The sequence below is a fragment of the Trachypithecus francoisi genome, unplaced genomic scaffold, assembly GCF_009764315.1.
Source record: "Trachypithecus francoisi isolate TF-2019V2 unplaced genomic scaffold, Tfra_2.0 Lachesis_group20, whole genome shotgun sequence".
NCBI classification, from domain to species: domain Eukaryota; kingdom Metazoa; phylum Chordata; class Mammalia; order Primates; family Cercopithecidae; genus Trachypithecus; species Trachypithecus francoisi.
Genome location: NW_022681466.1, coordinates 10,443,727 through 10,471,265, shown reverse-complemented (window position 1 = coordinate 10,471,265; position 27,539 = coordinate 10,443,727). Strand labels below are relative to the sequence as shown.

Sequence of the window (27,539 nt, the reverse complement as noted above, 5' to 3'; positions counted from 1 at the left end):
TTGTATTGCAACTGAGCCTTCCTGACCCTTTACTGAGATGGCTAGCCAATTTCTCAAGACCTTGGGACAGGAAACTGAGAGAGGACCCTGTCAAGATCAACTGCTTGAGGAGGGCATCAGGTGGAGCAGATCACTTGGTACCAAGCATGCAGCTCTTCTGAGAAGGCTGGCCTCTATGTCACACTGCAGTCGAAACCCTGAGAAAGTCCTCAGAAAGGCAAGGACCATATCTCATCTGTCCTTATGCCTCCAGTACCTAGCACATGGTCTGCCACAAAGCAAGAGCAAGGGAAATATTTGGAGGAAGAATGGGTGGAGCATAAATGCCAGCCTGAAAAGATTGGGGGTGGGGGAACCCCAAAGGTAGAGGGATGTTAAAAGGAGCATGGGGCGGGCCCGGGAGCAGACCCTGCCTCCTTTCCCACGAGAACTTGACCAGCAGGGAAATAGGTATTACACGGTCCATGTGACTTTGTCTCCAGAGAGGGTTGTCATTGGGCACCTGTAAGAAGCTGGTTCCCTCCAGGCACCTCTGGGAAGGGCACTTAGTTCCTGCTCCCTACTGCCTGGGAAGCGCATCCTCTGCTGAGTGGCCTGAACTCCCCAGAGGTGGGGGCCTGCTCCTTCTCCCACAGAGAGCAGGATTGCAGGGTCCACCTGATCCAGTCTGGCCCTAGCCCAGGGCCAAGCATGACCACGTGGCTTCACTCCAGGAGCAGGCAGAAGAAGGAGATCAGCTGTTTGCAGCCTGCTGGCACCAGAGAGAGCAAGGTAGATCCCATCGGCAGCTGGATCAGGGCCTGGCTTCTAACCCAGCTGGCAAGCAATGGAGAGAAGAACTAACATCTGCTCTGCACCACTGGAGAACAGAGCGGGCTGCTGATGGGTATATTCAAGCTGCAAGCCGTGGTACTGGTTGAACTGTATCCCCTGAAATAAGGTATGTCCAAGTCCTCATCTATGGTACCTGTGAATGTCACCTTATTTGGAAATAGTCTTTGCAGATGTAATTAAGTTAGGATCTAGAGAGAAGACTGTCCTGGATTTACAGTGGGCCCTAAATATTTACCTGATTCTCTAAATCCTCCAACAGGTGTTATAGTAAGATTCGAGAGGAAGATTGGAGACACTCAGAGGGAAAGGCCACGTGAAGATGGAGGCAGAGCCTGAGGAGATGCAGCCACAAGCCAAGGAGTGCCTGGGGCCACCAAGAGCTGGAAGGGGCAGGAAGGAACCTCTGCTAGAGAGCCTTATGCCACCCATGCCTTAACCCCGGTTTCCACGGCAGCCCTAGGAAAGGGATAGTGTCCAGGCTGCAGAGCCACGGCCAAGCTGCTACCTCCATGGTTTCTCTCCCTCCCAGGGGACAGTATGGTCCTGCTCAGGAGAGCAAGCCCCTGCCTCCCACCCACCTCTCACAAGTGCCCAGACCTACCCAGGCCCCAGGCGTCCGACTCGGGCACACATTCAGCTGCAGTTGAGACACGCTCTGGCTGCCCCACCCATGGGAGGCTGCACCCCCAGGAGGAACGAGGCAACTCAGGGTCCAGCATGTGCCTGCTGGGTGCCAATGTCCCCAGGTATGAAGCTGAGGGCCTCCCAGGCAGGAGTGGACTTTAGGTGGAGAGGAGAAGATGACGACAATTCAGTTTAATGAGCAAACTGACGAGGCAGGATGCTTAAAACACAATTCTGAGTTTAATGTTTTCTGGAAAGAGCTGGGAGAGCTTAAGCAGCAAGTGTGGCGCTCTGCTTCCAGGCACGCCCACGGAACTCGGCTTTCAGAGTCTGACCCGCGGAAGTTCTTTAAAGAGAGACACTTAGGGACCCCAGATCCCAGCAGCCAGGCCCAGAGAGGGAAGCAGGATTAGTCAAAACCAGGTGGGGGATGGGGGAAGGAAGAGCGGCAGTGGAGCTTTGGGGGCCCAGCAAGTAGCAAGAATGACTTTGGGCATCAACGTGGGGTGAGGTGGAGAGGGGTTGTGGGGTTCCTGGAGATCAGAAAACGTGGCGGCCATGGGTGGGTCCAGAGCAGCCCTGCTCCAGGTGGTCCTGAAATTGCTGCAGGGGTTATTGCCTCCCCTGCCACCCAGCTCCTGAGAGTGAATCCTGACCCAGGTGGTTGGGACGTGCACTTCCTCTTGACTCTGGTCTCAGGACTGAGACTCACAGAGTCTGAAGAAACAGGCAAGCGTGAGCTTTCCAGTCCCTTCCAGCTCTCCCCTGCTCTGAAGCCTAGAAAAAGCACCTGTCAGGCTACTGGTCAGAGACTTGGATGAGGGTGGTGGGGGCGGAAGGGGTCTGGATCAGCCTCACTGCCAGCCAACACAACACATGTGGAAATGGGGGTACTTAGCCCACCAGGAGACGGGAGACTGCAGTGCTGCGTGAGGTGTTTTATAAAAAACAGAAGCCAAGTCCCCAGGGCCTTCTGGGGCTGATTCGTGTGGCAGGCGGCACAGAAAGTAGATGCCAGGGCGGCAGTCATGGAGACCCCCCCAGGGCTCTGGGGTGGCATGGGGGTGGAGCAGAGTCATACATGGATGTACCAGGAGCTCTGCCCCTCATAGAAACATCTGCAGGCCTGGGGGACTCAGGGGTCCCTGGCCGCTGTCAGGGGCCCTTTGGCTGCTTCTACCAGCCTGGAGCCAAGGCAGGGGGCTCAGCTGTCCCTCTGGGAGGCTGACGCTTGCGGTCCCAGCCCCAATCAACCCGCAGCTGTGACTCAGAAAGACCAGCTGAGCCCTTGGGCAAGGCCACAGGGATGTCAGGGTCCACCTGTCCCTCAAGAAAATTCCTACATGGCTTAAAAGAATGAAGCCAGAGGTAGTTTCCTGCCCCCAGCCCCTCCCCTGACCCCAGGGCTTTAACTTTGGATCTTAAGTGGAGTCTCAACTGAAAAAGTCTCCTGGGAGCCAGCAGGCTGGCTGGAAAGACAAAAATAACGCCGCTTTTCTTTGTCCTCCGCGGTTTACTTTGCTCCTTTTGAGACCTTTAGAATTTGCCTAATTATTTCCGAGGACTGGAGCTCCGGCGCTGCACCCTGGGATGCCCTGCCGCCACCCACGTCTCGCTGTGCGGGCTCCACTTGAGGATGTGTGCCGAGAGGGCAGCGGAAGGTCCCTGAGGGTTCTCGCGGGTGCCCCGCCCTGGTCATTTCACCTGCCCTCAGCTCTCTCCAGAGGCTGCGGCATCTGGGAGCACCGGCCGCTTTGGCTTTCCGTGCCTGCAGGGCATCTCACTGAACTGGCCAAAGCCAGCGATGGGGGAAGAGGCAGTAGGGTCAGCCTGGGGCCGAGCCCTGGGGTCCGCACAGAGCAGGGGTGGAAGGTGGCGAGAGGAAAGGAGGTGGCCGGCCAGCTAGGGCTCGGTGGCGTGCTTGACCAGGTAGCCACTGAAGGTGATGTAGGTGTCCAGCTCCTCACTGAAGATGGCGTTCTCGCGCTCGCCCTTGTAGAGACGCACCCACACCTGGTCCTGCTCCCGCAGCTCCAGCATCAGGCTCTGGCTTTGCATGATGCTGCGGTCGCCCACCTGCGCGAACAAGATCACCACCTCCTCCTCGTTCTTCATGATGTGCAGGTACGTCTCCTTCTGGTTCCAGGTGTGCACGTTGAGGCTAAAGAAGTAGATGCCGGGCACGTAGCAGTAGAACTTGCCAGTGAACATGTTGAAGTGGCTGTAGAGGTTCACGAACTCCGTGTCGAAGATCACCGTCTGGTAGTAGTGGTTGCTGTGCATGGGCTTCTTCCGGCCCACCGAGAAGGCGGCGTAGTGGCTCTTGCACCGCTCCCCGGGGGCCCCCATGGAGCCCTTCTGCCCTTTGGGTCCAGTGTGGCCCCTGGCCCCTGCTGAACCTGTTTTGCCATATTTCCCTTGGAGGCCTCGATCTCCGCGGTCACCCTTCTCCCCTAAAAGGGACGGGAAGACGTGCTGTTAATGGAGTAATCCGGTGGTGTCCTGAGCCTTGGCTGCTCACGCTCTGGTCCCTGGCGCAGTACTGATTCGTCCCTACAGCCCTGACCTGGCAGAAGCCTCACTCCTGCCCCCAGCCCACCACCACGGGCAGCTTCCCAGCCTGGCACAGGGATATTTTGATTCCCAAACTGGCCAAGCAAACAGACTCAACCTCAAGGATGGTTCTATTTTTGCCGAGAAGCAATAATTTTTTTTTCCTTCTGGAAAGCCCTGGTTAAAAAAAAAAAAGGAACATACAGGTTCGTCCAAAAGCAACGGGCTCTGTGGCCAGACCCACGGCTCACTCAGCAAATGAACTCCAGATGTCTGGGCCGGCTCAGGATCTAGGCTGCAAGTGTTTGCAGTTCGATTTCACGGGGCTGTGCGGGGTTATCTGCCGTGTGCAGGACCGGGGCGAGCAGGTGGCATTTCAGAAAGCAGGCTGGGGCACCAAGCCCCAAATCAAAGGGCCTAGAAGCCTGGCGTCCACATACAACTGGAGGGAAGAGGCCTCAAGCAGCCACTGGGCTCCCTCTCCTGCTCTAGGTCCTGCAGGCCCCTTTCCAACCCCACCTCTTGGGGAGGGGCCAGAGCCTCAAAATCAATCTCCTGTGCCTTCCCCTCTAGATGACAGCCTGCCTCTGCTCCGTGTCCCGAGGGAGCCATTCTGCTCTCGCCCAGCCCCACCCTAACGACTCCATCCCTTCCTCCAGATCAGCACAGAGCAGCCCTGGCCACCCCTGTGCTCATCTTTGCAGCTGTCTGACCTTTCAAGATAGTGATGTTGATCTGGGGCACGGCGGTCGCCGGGTACATGGAGGTACCGGAGTCGCAGCAGCGCAAGCACCGGGAAGCAGGGAGCCCCTCGTCCTGGCTGGGCCTGTATTTTTCATGTTGTTCTTCAGCCCTGAGGGAGTAATGCATCACAGTGAAAGTCAGGAACTCTCAGGCCTGGCAACGCTTCTCTCTCCTGCCGCCAGTGGGTCTGGTGGGCCTGACCTGCCTTCTCCCTCTCTCACCTGGGCCCACAAAGCTCTGTGTTCATGTTGGTGGGCTCATGGCCCACTCTGGGATCCTCACTACAGAACAAGCCCCCTGTCCTTTGTTAAAGGCAATGACAGTCCTGGAAACACACACGGCAATCAATTGAGCACCACGCAAGACGCTGGCTGCTTGCGAAAAATCCACGTCTAGGAGAGGGTCTTGGGTGACACGAGACAGTGCCAGGACTCCCTATTGTATATCCGTGATGCTAGAAAATAACATATGAAGCTGACTGGTCTGTGAATGAGAAGGTTCAAGTGGATCTTTAGGATTCCTCTCAGCTGTGGCCGCTGGAGAGACTCGAACGTTTCCAACCTGACATTGGAAGGACCGGCCCGCCGGCAGGATGCATGGCGGTGGCTCCTGGCTGCCACCTCGTGGCCCTTCGTGGTATTGTGTGTGCTCTGGCTTGTGACTCATCTTGCCCAGGCTGTAGAGCTGCACAGACCCAAGGGGGCAGCAAAGTTCCCCTGGATGGGCCAGCCCCTTATCTAATGCTGCTCCCACTTTTACACCCCAGACTATCCAGGAAATGGATCTCTGTGCCCTACGTTCAGCTACCCACAAGCCCAGGACTCTCAGATGGACATCTCACCCCCACCTCTCTCCTAAGCCCCAGACCTCGACCTCAAACTTCTCACCAGAAGTCTCCATCTGGAGATGCAACAGGCCCCACAAATGTCGTGTGTGCAAAACAAAAACCCCTGTCCCCATCCCTTCGTCCCTGGAATCTTCTCTTTCTGAGATCTGTTCCTGGCATCAGCAGCGGGTGCCCAGTGTGGAGCCTTCAGCGTCACCCCCAACTCTCCCCGCCAAAACCTTCAGCAGAGTCCTGGGCCCCCAGCCTCAAGGCACCTCCAGACCTGAGCCCGGGGCCCTCATTGTCTGAGGTATCCCTGCCATTTCGACTCTCGCTTGGAATCGGCCTCTCCTTGCACCAGCTCATCCTCTCTGCTGCCTCCCTCCGGCCTTCTTCCGAGAACACTGTCCAATTTAAGCTTTCCCATGACTCCTCTTGTTCTTTCTAGGATTTCATTCAGGTGAGACCCTCCCCAACTAGACCTAGCTGCCTCTAGGCTCAACTGCCCTCCTGTCCTTCAGCCTCCAGCACTGGGTCTCACCATCCCAAGCCACCCACCAGCCCCGACAAACACTGCCAACCATGCCTCGGCACACCCCATTCCAGCTACCAGGCGACTTTCCCCTCCTTCTGCACCTGGGAGGCCCCCAGGTGTCCTTCAAGACCTAGTTCACTCCTCTCAGTCTTGTCCCGCTCCTCCCTCTCCTGACCCTGCCTCCAGCATCATGGGTGCACCCCTACTACAAAGCCCACCACACTGCACTGTGTCTCATGGGTCTGTCTCCCTCTCGGCCTCAGAGCTCCTGGAGGCCAGGACTGTGCCAGTCATGTGTCCCCCTGCCTGGGGGATGGCCTGATAGGAGGGGCTCAAAGAGGAGAGAGAAAAAGAATGGAATGGTATGACTCAGCCTCAAATCCTGTCCAATCCCATTGTACACTAAAGTTAGCCTGAAGCCTCAAGTATCAAGTCAGCCCAATGCTCAAAATAACGAAGAGACTCCAAGCCAGGCTTGAGCTGTCGCCGGGTCTCCAGGACCTCATGCTGCATGCATGGCAGTTGGATAAAGCACTCGGCTTCCCTAGGAAATGTCCCAGGTCTGCTGGAGTCTCTCTCTCATTGCAGGTCATAGACACGAAGGCAGATGCCATCCAGAGTCCTTCACAACCCTTCAAAGGAAGCCAACACTTGGCCCGCCCGGTCTCTGCTGTCCTCTCCTGTCCTGCAGTGTGATGAGATGCATGGGCCGTGGACACCAGCTCTTGGTCCAGCATCTCTCGTAAGGCCATGCTCCATCTCTTCCTGCCTCCAGGTGGTGCCTAGGACCCCAGCGGACATTCTCAGCAGACAAAGTGAGAAGGAAAAGACAAAAACTGGAGGGTGGATTTGGGAGCTTGGTCTGCTCTTTACTTAAGAAGGCAGCTGCAAAGCCACTTGCAGACCCTGCTCCTTTCGGCTTATGGTGAGGCTGGACCACTGTCCAGTTTCAGGTGAGGTGCCCAAGCCACTGAAAGGAGGAATAGCTCGTCTGTCCTGCAGGACCAGCCTCCAGCAGGGCCACGGCTCAGCTTTGGCTTTCTCGCCTTCACATCTCACAGTGAACCAGCTCCCCCGGAGGCCCCAAGCCCCAGGCTCAGCCTGGCCAGAGCCAGAGATCCTGCTATTACACCCTCGTGGCCCCTCACCTCTCGGCATGGTCCGGCGGGGAGGGCAGCTCCTCAGTCCCCTCCCACTCCTGCTGTTCCCCCTGGACATGGGGCACACGGCCCAGGACCGGGCCAGAGGCAAAGGCCAGCAGCAGGCAGTACGCCAGCAAGAGTCCCTGTCCACAGGAGCCCATCTTCCTCCTGGGCCCTGGTAGGAAAGAAACACACGGGGAAGGCACGAAGTTAGGAAGCAGCTGCACAGAGGAACAGCCTGGAAATCAGAGGTGCTTCCCCAGCCTCACGCCACTGGGAAATGCTGCAGTTACACAGTTTCTGGGAGGACAACCACTCTCACACACCCATGCATGTGCACGCACGCACTCAACACATGCAATCCACACGTGCGCACACACTCACATGCAACCCACACATTCACATGCACACAATACACATGATGCCATCCAGAGTCCTTCACAACCTTTCAAGGGAAGCTGACACTTGGCCTGTGCAGTCTCTGCTGTCCTCTCCTGTCCTGCAGTGTGATGAGACTCACATATACCATCACATGCACTCACAATCCACATGCATTCACATATATGCAATCCACTCACACATGCACATTCACATACATGAAGCCCACACATGCACACATTCACATGCAATCCACATACACTGAACACATGCACACACATGCACACATTCACATGTAATCCACACAACACATGCACACATTCACATATATGCAATCCACATGCATTCACATGCACATATACCCACATCACATGCACACTCATATGCACGCACGCATACTCAACACATTCACATGAATGCACATCCACTCATGCACACATGCGCTCACATGTACACAGACCTTCACATGTGCACACACACTCTGCCCCCAGAGCCTCAGCCAGTCAGGCTGGTGTTGAGGGGTTGCTGAGCAAGGTGCTATCTCTGCCCACCCAGCCTCTCGGGAAGGAGAGTCCATCAGCCGCTGGCCCCACGGACAATTGTTTACCACCCCTTTTAGGACAGTAAGAAAAATCCCAAGTAAGCTTTGAATGATCATCATCCCTTAACTCAAAGCAAAGCTGGCTCAATGACCAGGTCCTTCACCTGTGGGCAGGTGGGTAGGAAAGCAGCTGCAAGCTGCTTTCCAGCCTCCAGGTGGTGCATCAGCGAGTGTCCTTGGCATCTGCTTTAGGGATGTGCCAAGCCCAGCCCCGGAGAGCAGTCATTGTTCCAGGAAGCCAACCCCACGTCTCTCACTCCCAGAGCTTTTGGCAAAAGCTTGGGGCAGGACCCTCTTCATCCAGTTTTGGGACAGTCCTTCTAGAAAGGGGTGCTCACGGAGGTGGGGAGTCCAGGGAGCCCGCGAGGGTCGGCGCTTGGGCCCGCATTAGACGAACACCCATCTGCCACCCTGTGAGTGGCTCGCTCCCCTCGCCCAGAAATCTGGCATCAGGAGTCACATGCCCAGCCGTTTCAGGTGGGCCAAAAACCTCCCCACCGAGGGGCATAGCGACTGTGGTCAACTCGAACCCGTCTTTGTCACCAAAATGTAAAACTCGAAATGTCTCAGGCCCTGTGGGAACACCTCATTCAACACACAGCCACCCAGTGAGAAGGTGGGTGAGAAGTGCACGTCATCTCCCGAGGTGCTGGGACTCCCGGCGTGAGCCACCATGCCTGGCCTTTAGTGGGCTCTTGAGTGAGGACCGAAGGGCTCCCCGCAGAGCCTTCACACCAAGTCAACATCGCAGGGGAAGATATGGAACCTCTGAGGTGAGAGTGAGGAGAGCAAGGTGGGCCCCCCCGAACCTCTTTCCTCCCGTCACACACACCTACACCCAGTCTTCACCCCACTGCATGACCCCCGCCCATTCCTGCAGTGTCTTAGCTGGAGCCCCCACCTCCAAGTATCCTACCAGCCAGCTGTCCCTCCCATGCGTCAGGGCCCAGAGACCGTCCCGATGACCAAGGGGCTGCTTAGGCCAGCCCCCACCCAAAATCTCTGATACCTCTCACCACTTGCCAAAGAGAGTGTATCTGCACATGTTAATTTGTAAAATGCACATCTAAGTTACCTCTCCAGCCAGCCAGTCTGGTTAGGTTTGAGAGCACTTCCTCATTAATAATTTTTATCCCATCACAGATGGCCCCACGATTAATCCTCTAGAGAAACAATATTCATTCATTACTGTACCAAATTTGTAAATGAGAAAACAGAGACTGGGAGAAGCTAATTAGCTTAAAATTCTGTTGTTTTTGAGACAGGATCTCACTGTCACCCAGGCTGAGTGCAGTGGTGCAATCTCAGCTCACTGCAGCCTCTGCCTCCTGGACTCAAGTCATCCTCCTACCTCAGCCTCACAAGGAGAAGGGACTGCAGGTGTATACCACCACACCCAGCTAATTGTTTGTTTTTTGTTTTTTTAATAGAGACAGATTTTCACCATGTTGCCCAGGCTGGTCTCAAACTCCTGGGCTCAAGTGATCTGCCCATCTTGGCCTCCCAAAGTGCCAGGATTACAGGCTTGATCCTCCACACTAGGCCAAGACTGATTTTTGAGCAGGGTGGCTGCATTTGAACTCAGGCTGACAACAGATGACAAAATCCTGCCCATCATGTCTTCAACACCCAACTCAAGGTCTCATATTCTTCCTGAAGCCTTCCCAGGCCCCTCAACTGGGAAAATTTCTCCGTCGGTTTTAGGTTTCTTTTTTGACACAGGGTCTCACTCTGCCTCACTGCAGCCTCAACCCTCCAGGCTCAGGCCATCTGCCCACCTCAACCCCCCAAGTAGCTGGGACTACAGGCATGCCCCACCATGCCCAGCTACATTTTTTTGTTTTTTTGTAAAGACAGGGTTTCACCATGTTTCCCTGGCTGGTCTCAAACTCCTGAGCTCAAGCAATTCACCTGCCTTGGCCTCCCAAAGTGCTGGGATCATAGGTGGGCACCATAATTTTGTTTTTCCTATTGTCTCCTACTGCAGAGAGTTTGTCTAGCCTATGAAAGTCTACTCAGCAGACCGTGGGTGACCTCCTCCAGGGCTGGGACGTCCCCCAGCCAAGCATCCTGCAGCACCCTGAATGTCACTGGTGCTCAGCAAATATTTGTCAGATTGAATTCTCTAAATTTGTTTATTTCTCTATTTCTGTATTTCCTCTGTTTCTCCTTGGCGCCTTAATAATTACTGTTTTTTCCTTTTAAGTGGCAAACTCGTACCAGTTAAAAGGAAAAGAAATTTTCCTTTCTTTAAACATTTTTTCCTGAACCCCAAATTTTTTATATATATACACACATTTACACATATATACACATATACATATTTATACACACACACACGTTTATTTCAGAGAGGTTGGAAAGTAACTACAAAAGGCATTACAAAGCTACCTTGGCTTATTCTACTCTGGTTTCTCAACCCTGGCACCATTGGTGTTTTTTTTTCTTTTGAGATGGAGTCTCGCTCTGTCACCCAAGCTGGAGTGCAGTGGCATGATCTCGGCTCACTGCAACCTCCACCTCCCAGGTTCAAGTTATTCTCCTGCCTCAGTCGCCCTAGTAGCTGAGCTTACAGGTGAGCGCCACCAAGCCTGGCTAATTTTTGTATTTTTAGTAGAGACAGGGTTTCGCCATGTTGGCCAGGCTGCTCTTGAACTCCTGACCTCAGGTGATCCACCTGCCTCCCAAAGTGCTGGGATTACAGGTGTTTGCCACCCTGATGCCAACCCTGGCACCATTGAGGTTTGGGCCTAGATAATCCCCTGTGATGGGGGGCTAGCCTGTGTGCTGCAGGATGCTTAGCAGTAACCCTGGACTGTCCACACTAGATGCCATTAGCATCACCACCTCTAGTTATGACAATGAAAAATGTCTCCAAACACGGTAATATGCCTGTTCCTTGGGGGCAGAACTACCCCTAGCTAAGCACCAGCACTTGTTTTTATGTTGGTCTCTTTCTTTCTAGTCTGGCAAAGGGATTTTCCACACCTTGATCAGAAGAGACAGGATCCAGGATGCAGCTGGGTTAGGAACAATGCTGTCACCTGGGTGTGGCGGGGGCAAGGGGATGGAGCTGGGAAAGCCCAGCAGAGAGCCAGCCCCAGGCTCAGGCTGATAGGGAGAAGGCCGCTTTGGTGGTAGTGGATCCCCTCAAAGGCCTCCTCTTTGGAGTCAGAGCAAACCCAGATTGAAATCTTTCCTTCTTGAAAAGATCTTAAGAACCATTTTACCAAATCCCACAGCAAAGCCAGCGTTATAACATTATGATCATTTTAGTCACTTTTGGGCAAAAACAGTATTGCCCAACATCTAACCAAACTTGGCTCCAGATCACTATTAGTGATTTCCAGCAAAAATCCCCCTATGGTGGGGAGGCTGTGTCCCAGCAACGTTATCTGGAAGAACGTGTTAGGCAGTTCCAGGAAAGTACCCCGAGCACATCTTGACCAGTGGTGTGAAACCCACACGAATCCAGATCAACGTGGCCCAGTCTCCAGGCCACATCGCAGTCAAGGCAGCTGAAGACAGTTCCAGCATGACTCAAGCTCTTTACTTGCCTTTCCCAAATCCTGCAAATAAGAGCCAATTTCCATGGTAATTCGGCGACCATCTTCCTCCCCTCCATGTCCCTGAGGACCAGCCGCTCTTCAGCGTCCCTTCCCCAACCCCACACCATCCACCTACACCGGACCTTCTCCTGAACAAGAACACATCCCCCTTTACAGGAGGAGGGAGGCCGGAAAAGAGAAACCAGGCTACACACAGGACGTAGAGGAGGACAGGAAGCCTGAGGACACTTCCCTGTCATTTGTATCGCAGCCGGGCACGGTGGCTCATGCCTGTAATCCCAACACTTTGGGAGGCCAAGGCAGATGGATCACCTGAGGTCAGGAGTTCGAGACCAGCCTGGCCAACATGGCAAAACCCCATCTCTACTAAAAATACAAAAATTAGCTGGGCGTGGTGGCATGGGCCTGTAGTCCCAGCTACTCGGGAGGCTGAGGCAGGAGAATTGCTTGAACTCAGGAGGCGGAGGTTGCAGTGAGCTGAGATCACACCACTGCACTCCAGCCTGAGCAACAGAGTGAAACTGTCTCAAAAAAAAAAAAAAAGAAAGAAAAAAAATTGTATCCCTTGGTCACATGCAGTGGCTCACACCTGTCATCCCAGCACTTTGGGAGGCCAAGGTGGGAGGATTGCTTGAGCCTAGGAGTTCAAGACCAGCCTTGGCAACATGATGAAGCCCCATCTCTACCAAAAACACAAAAATTAGCCAGGCATGGTGGTATGCGCCTGTAGTCCCAGTGGCTGCTCAAGAGACTGAGGTAGGAGGATCACCTGAGTCCAGGAGGTCAAGGCTGCAGTGAGCCACGATCACACCATTGCACTCCAGCCTGGGTGACAGAGTGAGACCCTGCAGCAATAATAATAATTTTTATCCCTTCACAGGCCTCATGGATCTGTGGTAGACCCTTTAAGGAGACAGTAGTTACACATACGTTCATGATTCCTTATATTTGTTTGAAATTGGGCCTATTGGCTGGGTGCTGTGGCTCATGCCTGTAATCCCAGCACTTTGGGAGGCCGAGGCGGGTGGATCATGAGGTCAGGAGATCCAGATCATCCTGAAAATACAAAAATTAGCTGGGCGTGGTGGCGCATGCCTGTAATCCCAGCTACTTGGGAGCCTGAGGCAGGAGAATTGCTTGAACCAGGGAGTCAGAGCTTGCAGTGAGCTGGGATCATGCCACTGCACTCTAGCCTGGTGACAGAGTGAGACTCCATCTCAAAAAAAAAAAAAAGAAAAATACAAAAATTAGCTAAGCGTGGTGAATAAATAAATAAGTGGGTCCTGTTCTATTTTGTCTCACCTGCATGCCCTCATGCGTGTGTGCTGACAGCGGACCTCTGAAGTTCTGGGACCGTGTGCCTGGGTTTTGTCCTGACGCTCTACCCAGCGCAGGGCCTTTTGACAAAAGCATTCTGTAAACACCGTTTTCCTTTTTCTTAATCCTCATCAGGTGAGCAGCTGTTCTGAGAGGCAAGAGGCCTATAATCTCCTTGAATTGGAAGGAGCCTTGGCAGACACGTCCAAGCTGCCCTCTCAGCTGACAATCTAACACAGGCTGGGTTTACTGAATGCCCATGATTTGCATGGCATTGTGCAAGGGCTTGGGAGGAAGTGATTCAACCATAAATTAAATCTATTCCCTGACCTCAAGAACATAACAGGCTAGTGAAGGAAACAGACACGTACCCAATTATAGCTCAAGACAGAGTAACACATGTTGAATTAAAATGCTAACTGGGTAACATTCTAGAACTGTAGTGTCCGGTACAGTGGCTGCTATGTGTGGCTATTTAAATTTGAATTAATTAAAATGAAAGAAAATTCAAAATTCTGTTCTTCAGCTACACTAGCCACATTTCAAGCATTCAATAACTATTAATACATGTAGGCCAGGTACCATGGTTCGTATCTGTAATCCCAGCACCTTGGGAGGCCAAAGTGGGAGGGTCGCCTGAGCCCAGGAGTTAAAGATCAGCCTGGGCAATATATCGAGACCCCATCTCTACAAAAAAATGCAAAAATTAGCCAGGCATGGTGGTGTGCACCTGTAGTCCCAGCTACTCTGGAGGCTGAGGCAGGAGGATTGGTTGATCTCAGGAGGTTGAGGCTGTAGTGAGCCACGACCTTGCCACTGTGCCCTAGCCTGGGCAACAGAGCAAGACCCTGTCTTAAAAATAAAAAGCCACATGTAGCTAGTGGTTACCATGTTGGAAAGTATAGAACATTTCAATCATTGCAGAAAGTTCTGTTGGACAGCTCTGTTCTAGATTAAAATGAAGCCACTGGGGAGGAAGCAATAACTGTGAACAAACAGCAGGCCAGAAATCTGGGAGGCATTTAGACCCTTTCCTCTCAAGCAACCGTATCTCATCCATCCCCAGCCTGCTTGAATAGCTCCTAGAGGCAAACTCTCCCTCCTACCCTGTGCCTGTATCAGATGCCCTCCAGGGGCTCCACTGTCCCCCAGACCTCAGTCCACCCAAGACAAGCATCTTTGTCTGCCTTTTCCAGGGTCTGGATATTGCCCACCCCGCTTCCCCCTAGTTTACATTCTTCTCCCAGGGAAGCTTCGCATAAGATAGGACTTTATCCTACACCTAGTGGTTTCCAGTTCAAGAACTGGATTCAGGCCAGGTATGGTGGCTCACGCCTGTAATGCCAACACTTTGGAAGGCTGAGGTGGGCAGATCACTTGAGGCCGGGAGCTCGAGACCAGCCTGGCCAACGTGGTGAAACCCCGTCTCCACTAAAAATACAAAAATTAGCTGGGAGCAGTGGTGTGTGTCTATAATCCCAGCTACCCAGGAGGCCGAGGCAGGAGAATTGCTTGAACCTGGGAGGCAGAGGTTGCACTGAGCCAAGATCGCATCACCGCACTCCAGCCTGGGCAACAAAGCAAGACTCTGTCTCAAAAAAAGAATACGATTCAGCCCAGCACCCAAACACTCCTGGTTTCTACACAGCCTCAATGGCCCCTCAGCCATCACCACCCCTTCGTGCCACTCCCTCCTGCCACCTTTGGAACATCCCCAGAATCCTCCCAACCAGAAGAGAAGCCCTGAGTCCACTCCCCCTCGGCTCTGACATCAGTAGAATTCTCCTGTTGAGAAGCATAGAGCTCTCCTGTTGTTGCAAGAGGACTCAGGTACTGGGGCGCCAAGAAAGAGGAAGGTGCCACGTTGGGGTGTCCTTCTGACAGGTGACATCTGCTCATAGCCCTTTCCTTCCCGCCAGAAGCCATTCATCACACTAATTGCCCATTGACGAAACTCCTCTGGTGATGGGCAGGAGGTGGGCAGAGTGGCTCCCATTTGATGAGTGACGTGTGTTTACCTCTTCTAGAAGCCCATTTAATAGCTAATGTTCCCTGCTATAATTGCACTGCCGCCACTAATCTCACACTCTCCTTCTTCCCCTCAACCTGGTGGTGGATGGGGGTCCCTTATGGAAGGAATTCTGGCCAGATGGCGGCGAGCAACCCCTCTTCCTGAGAGATGCTGGATCCTGGAGCCTATCTCCTCTCTCAATCTCCCTCTCTCCCATTTCCAGAAAGCTGCCCCCTGTCTTGCAGAAGGAGGGTTTGTTTTTAAGGCTTAGATGTTTATTTGGTTACTTCCAAAGCCCAAGTCCAGGGATGAATACAGACTCTTCCAGGGCTACTTGCGAGTTCATTAGCAACAGTTTCCTCTTCCCTGGATGGGAATGAAGTCTGGCTTGGGACAAAAAAGTGAAGCGAAGACAGGCCAAGAATTCTCCCATCCTAAAGCATCTGCCTCCCACAACTGTACCTTGACCAGGAAGGACTCACCTGGAGCAAAGAGTGGGACTCAGTGTAAATTTTCGCCCAGGCCCTGCAAACAAGGAGGCTGCATGAGCTGCCAGGCATCAGGCCTTCAGGGTGCTTGGCCAGCCCAGCCTCCAGAGCTCCGATTCCGTCCCAGTGGAAACAAAGATTTCCTTGAGTAGAGCAGCTGTCCTCAGCTCACCTCCCAGCTGGAAGGCCTCGGGCGGCAGGCTTGCCCCTGCTTTGAGAACCGTGTGAGAGAGGAGAGGCACCAACAGCTGCCCTTGGCCCACTCTGCAGGTGGCCTGGCCCGTCGCCCACTTCCCCAGAACCAGCAGCGGGGACGCCCTCGGGGGCTGACCGCTCCCAAGACAGAGGGAAGAAAGAACCTGGGAATTCTATGGCCTGGTGCCCCACCGCACCCAGCCCTTTACAAGCAGCACGGACGTCTTTGGTTATCTGGGGCCTGGACAAGCCCCAGCATTTTCCAGGCAGCTCCCGAGGAAGCCTGGCATAAGACAGGGCTTTGTCCCCAGCCTGGGGCCTCTAGGTCAGGAATATAATCAGCACAGCATCCCACTGGCCCGCCTCCTGCCGGCCCCGCCCCGACTGTTCGGCTGCGATCACCCACGACCCTCGTAGTACCCAACACCTTCTGCATTCCTCTTTGGTGCTCCCTGTAAGCATCTGCCAATGTCGACCGCCCTCTTCTTCAGCCCTGGGGCTTGGCCCACACTGTCTTCCAGTGTTTAGCCTTCCTGATCAACCCCCGAAGACCGGTGCTCTCCATGGCTGTTCCTCAGTTCGCAGCTCCTCTTGCTCCTAATTCTGCTACATTTATTTATTTATTTATTTAGGAGACAGGGTCTCCTTCTGTCACCCAGGCTGGCGTGCAGTGGTACAATCATGGCTCACTGCAGCTTCAAACCCCTGGACCCAAATGATCCTCCTATCTCAGCTTCCTGGGGTAGCTGGAACTACAAGCGCATGCCACCACATCCAGCTAATTTAAAAAAAAAAAATTGTTTTAGAGACAGGGTCTCGCTATGTTTCCCAGGCTGGTCTCAAGCAATCCTCCAACCTTGGCCTCCTAAAACGGGTAGGATTATCAGCGTGAAGCCACCGCACCTGACCTCTTTCTGCCTGTCCTGGTCCACACCACATCTTCAGCTGACAATGCCCCAGTCCACGTCCCCACCACTGACCTGGCTGCTGAGACCTGGGCTTGCAAATGTTTAAGTCAACACAGTGGCTACGAGCCACGTGGGGCTGTCAGTTAAACAAGGTGAAACGTCCAGTTCTCAGTCACCGGAGCCACATTTTAAGTGCTCCCGTGACTAGCAGCTGCCATAGCTGCCATACTACACAGCGCAGCTCTTAGCACCTTGCATCACCGCTGAAGGTTCTGCCGGGCAGCACTGGTCTAGACCCACATAAGCAGTTGTCTGCTGAGCACCTCCTCTTTGCTCTGCACTAAGACTTCTTTTCTTTTTTTTCTTTTTTTTTGAGATGGAGTTTTGCTCTTGTCGCCCAGACAGGAGTACGATGGCACAATCTTGGCTCGCTGCAACCTCCCCCTTCCGGGCTCAAGCGATTCTCCTGCCTCAGCCTCCCAAGTAGCTGGGATTACAGGCATTTGCACCACACCCGGCTAATTTTTGTATTTTTAGTAGAGATGGGGTTTTGCCATGTTGGCCAGGTTGGTCTCGAACTCCTGACCTCAGGTGATCCACCCACCTCGGCCTCCCAAAGTGCTGGGATTACAGGTGTGAGCCACCGCACCGGGCTGCTCTGCCCCAAGGCTTTTAAGCCCCCAATTAACTCATCCCCTTCTCCCCCATCCTCACCACAATGGCTTCTCCTCCTGTGGCTTGCAGCTTGGTGAAAGCAATGCACACCATCACGCAGAGTCCCGGGCCAGAAGCCTGCAAGCCGCTTGGATGCCACCTTCCTTGCACCCGCCACATTTCATCCATCGCCAACCCCCTGCAGGTCTCCTCTCCTCTCCATCACTTCTTCCCCAGTCCTGGCTGGTTTTCTGCCTCCCATCTGTCTCCCACACTGCTTCCAGAGGCAGCTTTGAAAAACGCAAATCTGAATGCCACCCCTGGCTCCGAGGGCTTCCTATGCCAATAAAGGAAGGAGTAAGCCCTGAGCGTTTCCATCTGGCCCTTCCCCACACCGCATGAGACCCCTTCACTCCAGCTCCCTGGAGCCACTCAGTCCCTAACAGGTCACACGCGAGGTCTCGTCCTCTGGCACACGCTCTTTCCTCTGTCTGGATGCCCATTTCTCCTCCACCTTCTCCATCGTGTATTCTCCAGAGCTCAGCCTGAGGCCACCTCCTCCAGGAAGTTGCCCAGACCCGGGTGTGCTGTAGGTGCCCCTCCCCCAGCATCTGGAAGAACCAGTCTACGGTCCTTGGTTTCCTCTTCCTGTCCCCACAACTCCAAGCCCCTGGGAAATGGGGGCCACATCTCATTTCTCAGGCATTACCAGCATCCGGTGTCTAACTCTCAGCAGGGCTCCAACGCTCCCTTCACCTTCAATCAATCCCAAGTACAGAGCCAAAGATGACACGCCCCAGCCACAACTCTGTCCAAATCTCTCTCTAACTCCAGCTGGGGACACAGAGATCCAAGGTACACCACTGTCACCAGAATGCTGACTGCCAGGTAGCCATCTTCCCCAGAAATGCTCCTCTTATCTGCACTCAGAAAGCCTACTGTTTCAAAGAGATGAAACCACTGCCTCCATTCACCAAGGTTACAAACCACCTACATGTCCAGGAAGACGGTCTAATGAAATACATGGCTGGGTGCAGTGGCTCACGCCTGTAATCCCAGCACTTTGAGAGGCTGAGGCAGGCAGATCACCTGAGGTCAGGAGTTCAAGACCAGCCTGGCCAACGTGGTGAAACCTTGTCTCTACTAAAAATACAAAATTTAGCCAGGTATGGCACATGCCTGTAATCTCAGCTACTCGGGAGGCTGAGGCAGGAGAATTGCTTGAACCTGGGAGGCGAGGATGCAATGAGGTGAAATAGCACCACTGCACTCCAGCCTGGGTGACAGAGTGAAACTCCATCTCAAAAAAAAAAACAAATAATTTACAGTGCGTCCATATGATGGAAATTAGAAAAACGAGGTGGTTGATGAGAGTGGCGAACTCAGCAATAGGGAGGGATGGGGATTGTGGCAGACCAGGAAACGTGCTCCTTCTAAAGACATTTAAATAAGTGATATGGAGGGATCGGGGGGGTCAGAATCAGCCAGCAGCACCAGTTAGGAGTCTCTGTAAATAGGTAAGTATTTACTGACACGGAAAGATGTTTGGGCTGGGCGCAGTGGCTCATGCCTGTAATCCCAGCACTTTGGGAGGCCGAGGCAGGTGGATCACTTGAGGTCAGGAGTTCAATACCAGCCTGGCCAACAGGGTAAAACCCCGTCTCTACTAAAAAATACAAAAATTAGCTGGATGTGGTGGCACGTGCCTATAATCCCAGCTACTCAGGAGGCTGAGGCAGGAGAATCACTTGAACCCAGGAGCTGGAGATTGCAGTGAGCCAAGCTCGCACCACTGCACTGCAGCCTGGACAATGCAGCGAGACTCTGTCTCAAAAAAAGAAAGAAAGAAAGAAAGAAAGAAGGAAGGAAGAAGAGAGAGAGAAAGAAGGAAAGAAAGAGAAGGAAAGAAAGACAGGAAAGAAAAGAAAGAAGAAAGAAGAAAGAAAGAAAGAAGAAAGAAAGAAAGAAAGAAAGAAAGAAAGAAAGGAAAGAAAGAAAGAAGGAAGGAAGGAAAGAAAAGAAAGAAAGAGAGGGAAAGAAAGGGAAAGAAGGAAGGAAGGAAAAGAAAGAAAGAAAGAGAAAGAAAAAGAAAGAAAGAAGAAAGAAAGAAAGAAAGTTTGTAAAGCAGTAATGAGTTTTGAAAATGCAGGTTGAAAACATGCAGACACACACACATACATGCACATACATGCACACACATACACACACACACACACACACACACACACACACAACCACAAAGACCCAAAGGCCACCCACCGGGCTGCCAACAGCGATTATCTGCAGTGGTGAAAACACAGATGCTTACCATTTTCTTATGTTGGCCTCTCTGTTTCTTTCCCCTGTAACAGTCATGTTCTTTTTCACAGTAAGTACACATTATTTTCCACTTTGAAAAATGACAAATAAGCCCCACCCTGGGGACTAAGGGAGCATTTTGTTTGTTCCAGGAAACTCGACTAGATGCATAGAAGAGTAGGATGGGGAGAAAAGAGGGCTTGTGATGCTGCGTCGTTTAAGGCTCAAGCGGAAGCACGGGGAATATAAGTTGACCTAGTGCTGAAGTCTCACGCTCTTTTGCTCATTTGTTCAACAGGTGTTTATTGAGTGTCTACTACATACCCGGCAGGGAGCTGGATTCTCGGGACAAATGAAACAAGAAGCCCCTTCCTTAGGCGGTAAAGTCCCCAGCAGCTATGGTATGGGATGTGTTAGGACCAGGAATGGCACAGGTGGTAGGGAGCCCAGCAGGGTGGTGCTTCATCCAGGCTGGAATTATGCGAGCCAGAGAGAACCTGTTTCCTAGCAGTGAGGGGCTTTGTCTTTGGCCCTTGCTGTTGAAGGAGGCTGCCCGAGTAGGGCCAGCGGCCTGCAGCCATGAAACAAGGAAACGGAACCCAGTCCTCAGCCCACCCTGTGCGTGATGTGCAATGGCTGGCATGTTCCTGGACCTAGGAGTAGCCCAATGTTTATCAACATTGACAAAGCCCTGCTACCCTTGAAAAGCCACCACTGAGAGCCAGGCTCTGGGCATGGTGCCTTCCTTACACCACTGAGCTTGATCCTTAGAATACCTGATCCTTAGAATGCGCAAACAGGCTCAGAGCGATGGAGCCACCTGCCCCAGGTTCCACAGTGGGGAGGTGCTGGAGCTCAGATTAGACCCAGGTGTGTCCGACAGCAAAGCACATTACACGTCACTCCGAGGGGGGGCCAGAAAGATGCCAGAGGGCATAGGCTCCTCCTCCTCCCAAGTCATGGTGCAGCAACCATTCCCACCCGCTGGCTCTCTTGGGGCAGCCCAGCAAGCTGCTCTCATGAGTTGTGAGAGTTGGGTTATGGTACCCACCGATTTGCTTACTTGTGTCCAGGTGGAACAGCTGCAGCAGTCTTTGGCTTTGAGGACTGTATCCAGCGGCTGAGCCCTTGCGTTCATCATTCAACAGAGGATTACTGGACGCCCACTACATGCCAGGTATGGTACCAGGCACCAGGGTAACCATCGTCCTTGATGCAAGGTGCTAAGATATCCCTGGTGCCAGCCTGCTGGCATCTTAAAAGACACCACTGGAGTTTCATTCCTTTGGATTTAGGCATGGGCTCACCAGGAACATACACACGCACACCTTAAAATGTGAGGGGCTTGGGCAGTGTGGCCCATTGGATGCGCATTTTTAGGGCACTGCTTTTGTAGCGTGAAGAGAGACCAGCATGCTGGGCAGCTCTGAAGAAGGGACAGAAAGGCCCACGTGCAGGGATACAGATGATTTTCTCTCCCGGCCAGTGCCCTCTAATGGGCAGAAGCAGACCCGAGCTCTGGGTTGCAAAGGAATCTGAGTTCATGCACCACACAGGGAGGACCCACAGAACCATGAGTCTTGACCTCATCATTATCCTTTCACGGAGGAGGTGGCTCCCCTGAATGCCAGGAGACGCGAGAGACCTGTGGTCACCCCCTAACCCACCCAGATCCTTCCATCTCTCACTTTAGACTCTACAAGTTGAAAGGGTCCAAGCGTTTTCTGAACACACCTCTGTCCCCAGCTCTGAAGACCGGCCCAGGAACCTGTGGGCAGAGATGGGGGGCCCTGCCCACCTTCTGACCTACATCCACCTCGAACCCACCCAGGGCTGGCAGCTTTCCCAGGCGCGGCCCTTTTCCTTCCCTGCTCCCCAGGGCAGAGGGCGGCTGGCATCCAGATGTCTTGCTGAGGGGGATGGGTACAACCCAAAGCATAGGGTTTGGGGCATTCCACCAAGTATGGCTTTAGCCGTGGCCAAGAGCAACATTTGAGCCAGCACAGGGCACCAAGAACTTGACTTCCCCATGCCCCACCGGCCCGTCTGCCTCTTCTCCTCCTCCCCTCGACTCCTGCCTCCCTGCCTGCCGTCTCCTGCTCTCTACTCTGTCTCGTGTCAAGGAAAATTCCTACAGGAGCCAGGGAGATGGGCAGACACAGTCCCAGCCACAGCCGTCCCGACAGCCGTCCTGGACAGGATGGGGGCCCAGGGAGGGGCCTGCAGTCTGTGCCAGCCCCGTCTGAGGCTGGAGAAGGGCTTAGCTCCAGGGAGCCTCAGAGGCAAGATGGGGTGCCCCAGTGTACAGTGGGGACTGTGGGGGCCCCCGTGCCCCTGCCAGAGACTATCCCCCTTTGAACCATATTCAGATGCCAAGCCCAGCTCTGGAAATCAAGTGTGGGCAAAAACAGGCAGCTGGAGGGGTGCTGATGTGCCAAAAGCCACTCATATCACCCCAGCACAAGTGTCACACAGCCGTGACCTTGACAAGGACCCAGAGATAAAGATCCTTCCCACATGGCCCCGAAGCCCCTTCCCCCTCCCTTCCTGCTCACACCACATGCTTCACCGGGAGAACCAGAGGCTGCAGCGGAGGCAGCTGGAGTATCTCACTGCGGGGCTCGGGAAGGAAGAAAGGAGTGAGCATGCCCTGCTCCTGCACGTCCCTGCTTAAGCTCAGGACTGGCCCTTCCAGGCAAGGACCTCAGCATAGACCCCAGGACAGGACCCCAAGGATCCTCGGCTCATAAGAGCAGCTTGCTGGGCTGCCCCAAGAGAGCCTGAAAGAAACACATTGTTGAGCTGGCATCGCTGTTTCCTCCAGACTGCACTCTCAAGTGGGTAGGGAGTTCTCAGCCTGCGTGAAGGGGTCAGCGGGGCAGGGTCCTGTCCAGAGAGCTGCCTTGTGCCATGTGACACCAGCAGGCCATTTTCAGCAGGTTAACAGGGGAAATGGCAACCTGTGGCCCACGAGGTAGTGCCCCCACTTGAGGGGCACTCAATCAACCTGTGGCCCACAAGGTAGTGCCCCCACTTGAGGGGCACTCAATCAATCTGTGGCCCACAAGGTAGTGCCCCCACTCAATCTCTAGAGGCTACTGATTGTCAGGCAGAGGTGGGACTGTCCAGGGGATGGTGTAACCTGCTCCTTCTTCCTGCCCTTCCTGGTATCCATCACCCCCGCCCCTTCCCTAAGGTTCTGGAACCTGAGCCACAGCCCCCGATCCCAGGAACTGGGAGCCATCAGAACAAGACACAAACGGGAAGCTCCAGGCCCCGCGCACAACTGTATCTACGAAATCCTTTTCATCTTTGTTTTGATGACCAAAGTTCAATGCCAGAATATTTGGTTTATGAGTCATGCTAATTACAGCTGGGGGGAGGCACCAGGAAGAAGAACAGAAAGGAGCATGTTCCAAAAACACTCTGTTGTCCTGGTTGCCCTGAACAGGGGGGTCACTTCCTAGGAACAAGGAGGGAACCCGCGGCCTTCCTGGGACAGCTTGGGCTTTCTCTGCTCCCACTTGGGAGGACATCCCTTGCCAGCTGGCTGCACCTGCCGGGGAGGGGCAGTGGTGTCCTGTGGCCGCAGAGCACCCACCTAGGGCTTCCTGCCTCCCTGAACACACTCACTGGGGACACCACCCTTGGCGACACAAAAGGAGGAGAGGGAGGCAGGAGGAGAGGGAGGCAGGAGGAAAAGTCGAGAGTCCCTGGGTAGCAGACCTGTGTCCTTCCTGCCCCTGGGCATTCTTCATTGGCAGCTGGCAGAGAGTAGTTCCCAGCCTCAGTTTGGCCCGCTGAGCACCATGTTCCCAACGCCAGATAGGAAGGTTAAAAGTATACGCCCTAGAGGCCAGGCGCTGTGGCTCACTCCTGTAATCCCAGCATTTTGGGAGGTTGAAGCTGGTGGATCACTTGAGGTCAAGAGTTTGAGACCAGCCTGACCAACATGGAGAAACCCCATCTCTACTAAAAATACAAAATTAGCCAGGCGTGGTGGTACACGCCTCTAATCCAGCTACTTGGGAGGCTGAGGCAGGAGAATCACTTGAACCTGGGAGGCAGAGGTTGCAGTGAGCCGAGATTTGGCCTTGTATTCCAGCCTGGGTGACAAAAGCGAAACACTGTCTCAAAAAAAAAAAAGAAGAAGAAGAAGAAGCAGCATACAGCGCACTTGGGATAAAGACACAGATTGGAGTCTGGAGTTCTCCATCCCTGTCTCTAGGACCTCAGGCAAGCTGTGAGCCTCTTGAGCTTTGCAACTCTGCTCTTCCTGCAAGTGAGAGTTCCCTTGATAGAAGTGTTGAGAATTAACTATTATAATAACTATTATAATTATTAATATAATGTTCAGCACCTGCCATGTGAGAAGCAGACACACAAACCTGTGGCTAACATCATGATGATGATGATGATGAAGATGATGATGATGAAGATGATGAAGATGAGTGCCACTGTTGTTGCTGGGTGGTCTCTAGGGGCCTCTCCAGCTCCACAGGTCTAAGAGGGAGGGTGGGGAAGCTTCCGCTTGTCCTCAGCCCTCAGCTCCCATCTCCCTGTCTTGGTTCCCTCCTCCCTGGTTGGCAGGTGCTGGACAGGCGTCCTGAAGCAGGTCCTCCCGCTCCCTGCAGCACACACAACAGCCAAGTGCGTCTATCTGTGGCTGTTCATGGCTGCACGGCCTGCCAGGCAGCGTGTACTTTCCAGCACTATAAAAAGCAGAGGCCGGGCAGCCTGTAAGGACGTCACATGCTCCCCTGGGGCCGCGAAGTGGCCAGCGGAGGAGAAAACAGTTTCTCACGGCATTTCTCATGTTCAAAGCTCAGGACCAGAAAGCTCCCAGCATGTCATGTTACCTCCTTTCCTAGAAACTAGGTGGGGTAGAAGAGTCAGGAACACCTCACAGAGGGGGGCGGCTTCCTCCCTCCCTCCCAAGCAGGGATGAGTCGGCCCAAGGGTTCATAGAAGATAATCTGGCTTTCTGGGGCTGGAAGAGTATGGCCCGGGAACTGGACCCCGCCAGGCCCGGGTTAACAGTGGGGACCACATCTGCACCGGAGGAGAAGCCCTGGCCAGAACTCCCAGGCGGCTCAGATGCTCCAGCCCCAGGCCAGGGGCCACTCCCAGTGGCATAGGCAGCTTAGCTTCCCAAGAGGGCCCCGGGGAAGCAACATTGTTTTTTCCTGCCCAAGCTGGACCCCCTCCAAGACACCAAGGCTGTCAGATGCGAGGGTCAAAGTCAGCGCTTCCTATTCCATGAAGGATCCAGGTTGGGCACAGACAGGACTGGACAGACCCGGCGGTCAGGTGGTGCCGGTGACATGCAGTGGGGTGAAGTCATGCCCACTAGGTGCAGCTGCGAGCTGTACCATTCCTCTTCCATCCACACCCTCAGAAAGGCACCAGAGAACAGTGAAGCAAGATAAACACCCCACAAAAATCTGGGGGGAAGGTGCAATTACTCCCGTTAGTATCCATGTGCAGAAGAGTCTGGCTTCTCCACAGTCAGGGAGATCTGGGACCATCACGACCCCCCTGCGCAGAGGCGCCTATGGCGGGGGCTGAGCCATAGCCGGCCGCCAGGGCTGTCCCCGAAACCCCGGGTCTTTCTGCCCCTGCGCCACCGCCGCCAACCCGGCCCCTCCTACGGCGCTCCCCGTCCGTCCTGGCCCAGGTGTCTGCCATCCCCGCCCTGGCCACCAGGCTGAAGCCACGAGGACAGGGGCGGGGCGGCGCTGGGTTCCCCGGCTCGGCCACCTACCTCCGTCCCGCCGGCCGCTCCTCCCGCGCGGCTCTTAGAGCATCTCCCGGCGGCCAAGCCTCCTCCCGGCCAGGTCCGGGGCGACGCACAGTCTCGCCGAAGGAGACAGAGCGGGGGAGAAGGTCCTCCGGGGGACCACGGTGCAGAAGAGGAGGGTGGGGGGCGGTGCGAGCAGCCACGGGTCTCCCCCTAGCACCTCCGTCTCCCCGGCGCGGTCTCCGAGGTCTCTGCGACCAGAAGCGGAAGCGCGGTTTCTCGAAAGTAAAGGAAGAGACGAAGAAAGTGGGATAGACGCGCAAGCAGCGAAGCCCAGCCAGATGTGAGCAGCGAGGAGCCTCCAACACCCCCAGCGCTTTTCGTCCAAACAGCAGCCGCGGAGGATTAACCGTGTGTGCCCCGCGCCGCGCCGCAGGGAAATCCAGCGGCCGCCTCCTCCTGGCCCCCTGGGGAGCCCGCCAGACTGAGAGTGGGGGTGGGGCCGATTCCGTGAGTCTGGAGGTCCGTCCAGAGGCGGAGGGGCTGCGAGCCCTGAACGAGGATGCCCCCCACAGAATGCGGGTGCCCAGCAAGGCTGAGCGCTCCTAGTCACTTGGTAGCAGAGGGATGGTCTCCAAGGCCTCAGGGATCCCCTGTAGCCAACCCCGACGGGTCAGGTCTCCGAACAGTGGCAGACCTGAGACACCCATGCATCATAGAGGACTCAGACAGGTTTGGGGGAATCTGTGAGCCCCCATAACAAAATGCCAAATTGTGTGTGTGTGTGTGTGTGTGTGCGCGCTGTTTTGTTGGTGATGGTCCACTGTTTCGTTCAGGGTCTTGAGAGCTCTGTGACCTAAAGGTTAGGAAGGAGCCCCTGCCCGGAAGGTTTCCATTTTCCAGAGAATAGCACAGAGTACAGTGGTGGGCCAGAGGTGGCTGGAAGCACTCCTCAATCTCTATCAGGCCTCTCATCCCTTGATACGAAAACCTGACATTTTCTCAATCATACACAAATATTTTTTCTGAACAAGGCCCATAGGCTGCCCTCCCATCCTGATCCCTGATCCGGGCTGCGCCAGAGCTGGCCCTGCTTGGGGCCCAGTCTCCATCCCTAGACTCTGCGTCAGCCCCGCTTGCTCTGGAAACCTACCATATCACCAGCAGGGGAAGGATTTGGCCAGAGAAGCAGAAGTCTGCTCTGATGATAACAGCGTTCCCCCTTTTGCTTCTTTTCTCCCTGCTCTGCCCTGTTCTCTCCGAGTGGCCCCTTACCTCCGTGCTGTAGCTGGATTTTTTTTGTTTTGTTATCACTCCTGTGACAGTCTGTCTCTGGCCAAACAGGAGATGTGAAAACGGGGATGCTGACTGGGACACTCAGAGCAAAACTAAGAGGTCTCACCTTTCCCTGCCTGGAGTGTCCTCCCATCCGCTGCACCAACAACTGGACAGATGAAAAGAATCAAAAGGGAGAGGAAGAAGAGGGTGCAAGCTTGATGCCCGCTGCCTTGCTCCAGGTTGGGCAAGGCCAGCACTCGGGTAGAGCTGAGGACGAATGGAGATGAGAACAGAAGGAGAGGCCTCTGGGCAGGTGAGGCACCCAACAGCCATTCCACAGAGGCCCTGACTGGGTACGCCAACCCCTCCTGTGAATACAGGGAGAAAGGCTGCCAGGCCTCCAGCATCTGGGGGAACTCTGAGGACACACACAACGAGGATATGAAGTCAACACTACTTAACCAACTAGAGATGCAGCCTCTGCTAGGCTTAGAAGATCAGGAGTTGCTTGTGTTCTTGGCATACATGTCTGAGGCTTGGCAAAACCTACATCCCGGGTTGCTTATTGATCCAGGAAAAGCCAGAGATAAGCTTGTCTCCATTCCTGTAAGTGACATGAGGAAGTTTCCCAGTCACCAGGAGCAAGGCCTAGCACATGGATTGAACTTTCCTTAGTTACTCTGTCCTCAAATAGCCCTTGGTGCAGGGATACCAGAGAAAACAACAGCATTTTTTGCAGCCCTTATGAGACCTTCGTCCATATTTCAGAGAATCTGGGCCTTTCTAGAACTCTTATGAGCTAAGGACTCCCTCAATGCAATGAGAAGGCTCCTTGTTGCCGGGG

General features: G+C 54.1%; 1 protein-coding gene across 5 annotated transcripts in view; it reads right to left on the bottom strand.

The window, feature by feature from the left end:
• Window positions 1-1,676: 1,676 nt before the first annotated feature.
• Window positions 1,677-27,539, bottom strand: part of C1QTNF1 (C1q and TNF related 1) — a 36,266-nt gene continuing 10,403 nt past the window's right edge. The window contains exons 1-5 of one of the 5 annotated variants that reach the window (XM_033182459.1): window positions 25,442-25,858; window positions 24,066-24,180; window positions 7,265-7,433; window positions 4,725-4,864; window positions 1,677-3,911 (exon numbers count right to left, since the gene is read on the bottom strand). In XM_033182459.1, coding sequence (XP_033038350.1) covers window positions 3,361-3,911; window positions 4,725-4,864; window positions 7,265-7,433; window positions 24,066-24,081 — 876 coding nt within the window. In that variant the 5' untranslated portion in view covers window positions 24,082-24,180; window positions 25,442-25,858 and the 3' untranslated portion in view covers window positions 1,677-3,360. Of the gene's footprint in view, window positions 3,912-4,724; window positions 4,865-7,264; window positions 7,434-15,616; window positions 15,834-24,065; window positions 24,181-25,441; window positions 25,859-27,539 lie in introns of those variants that run through there. The other 4 variants (XM_033182462.1, XM_033182461.1, XM_033182460.1 and 1 more) reach the window with 4 other exon arrangements.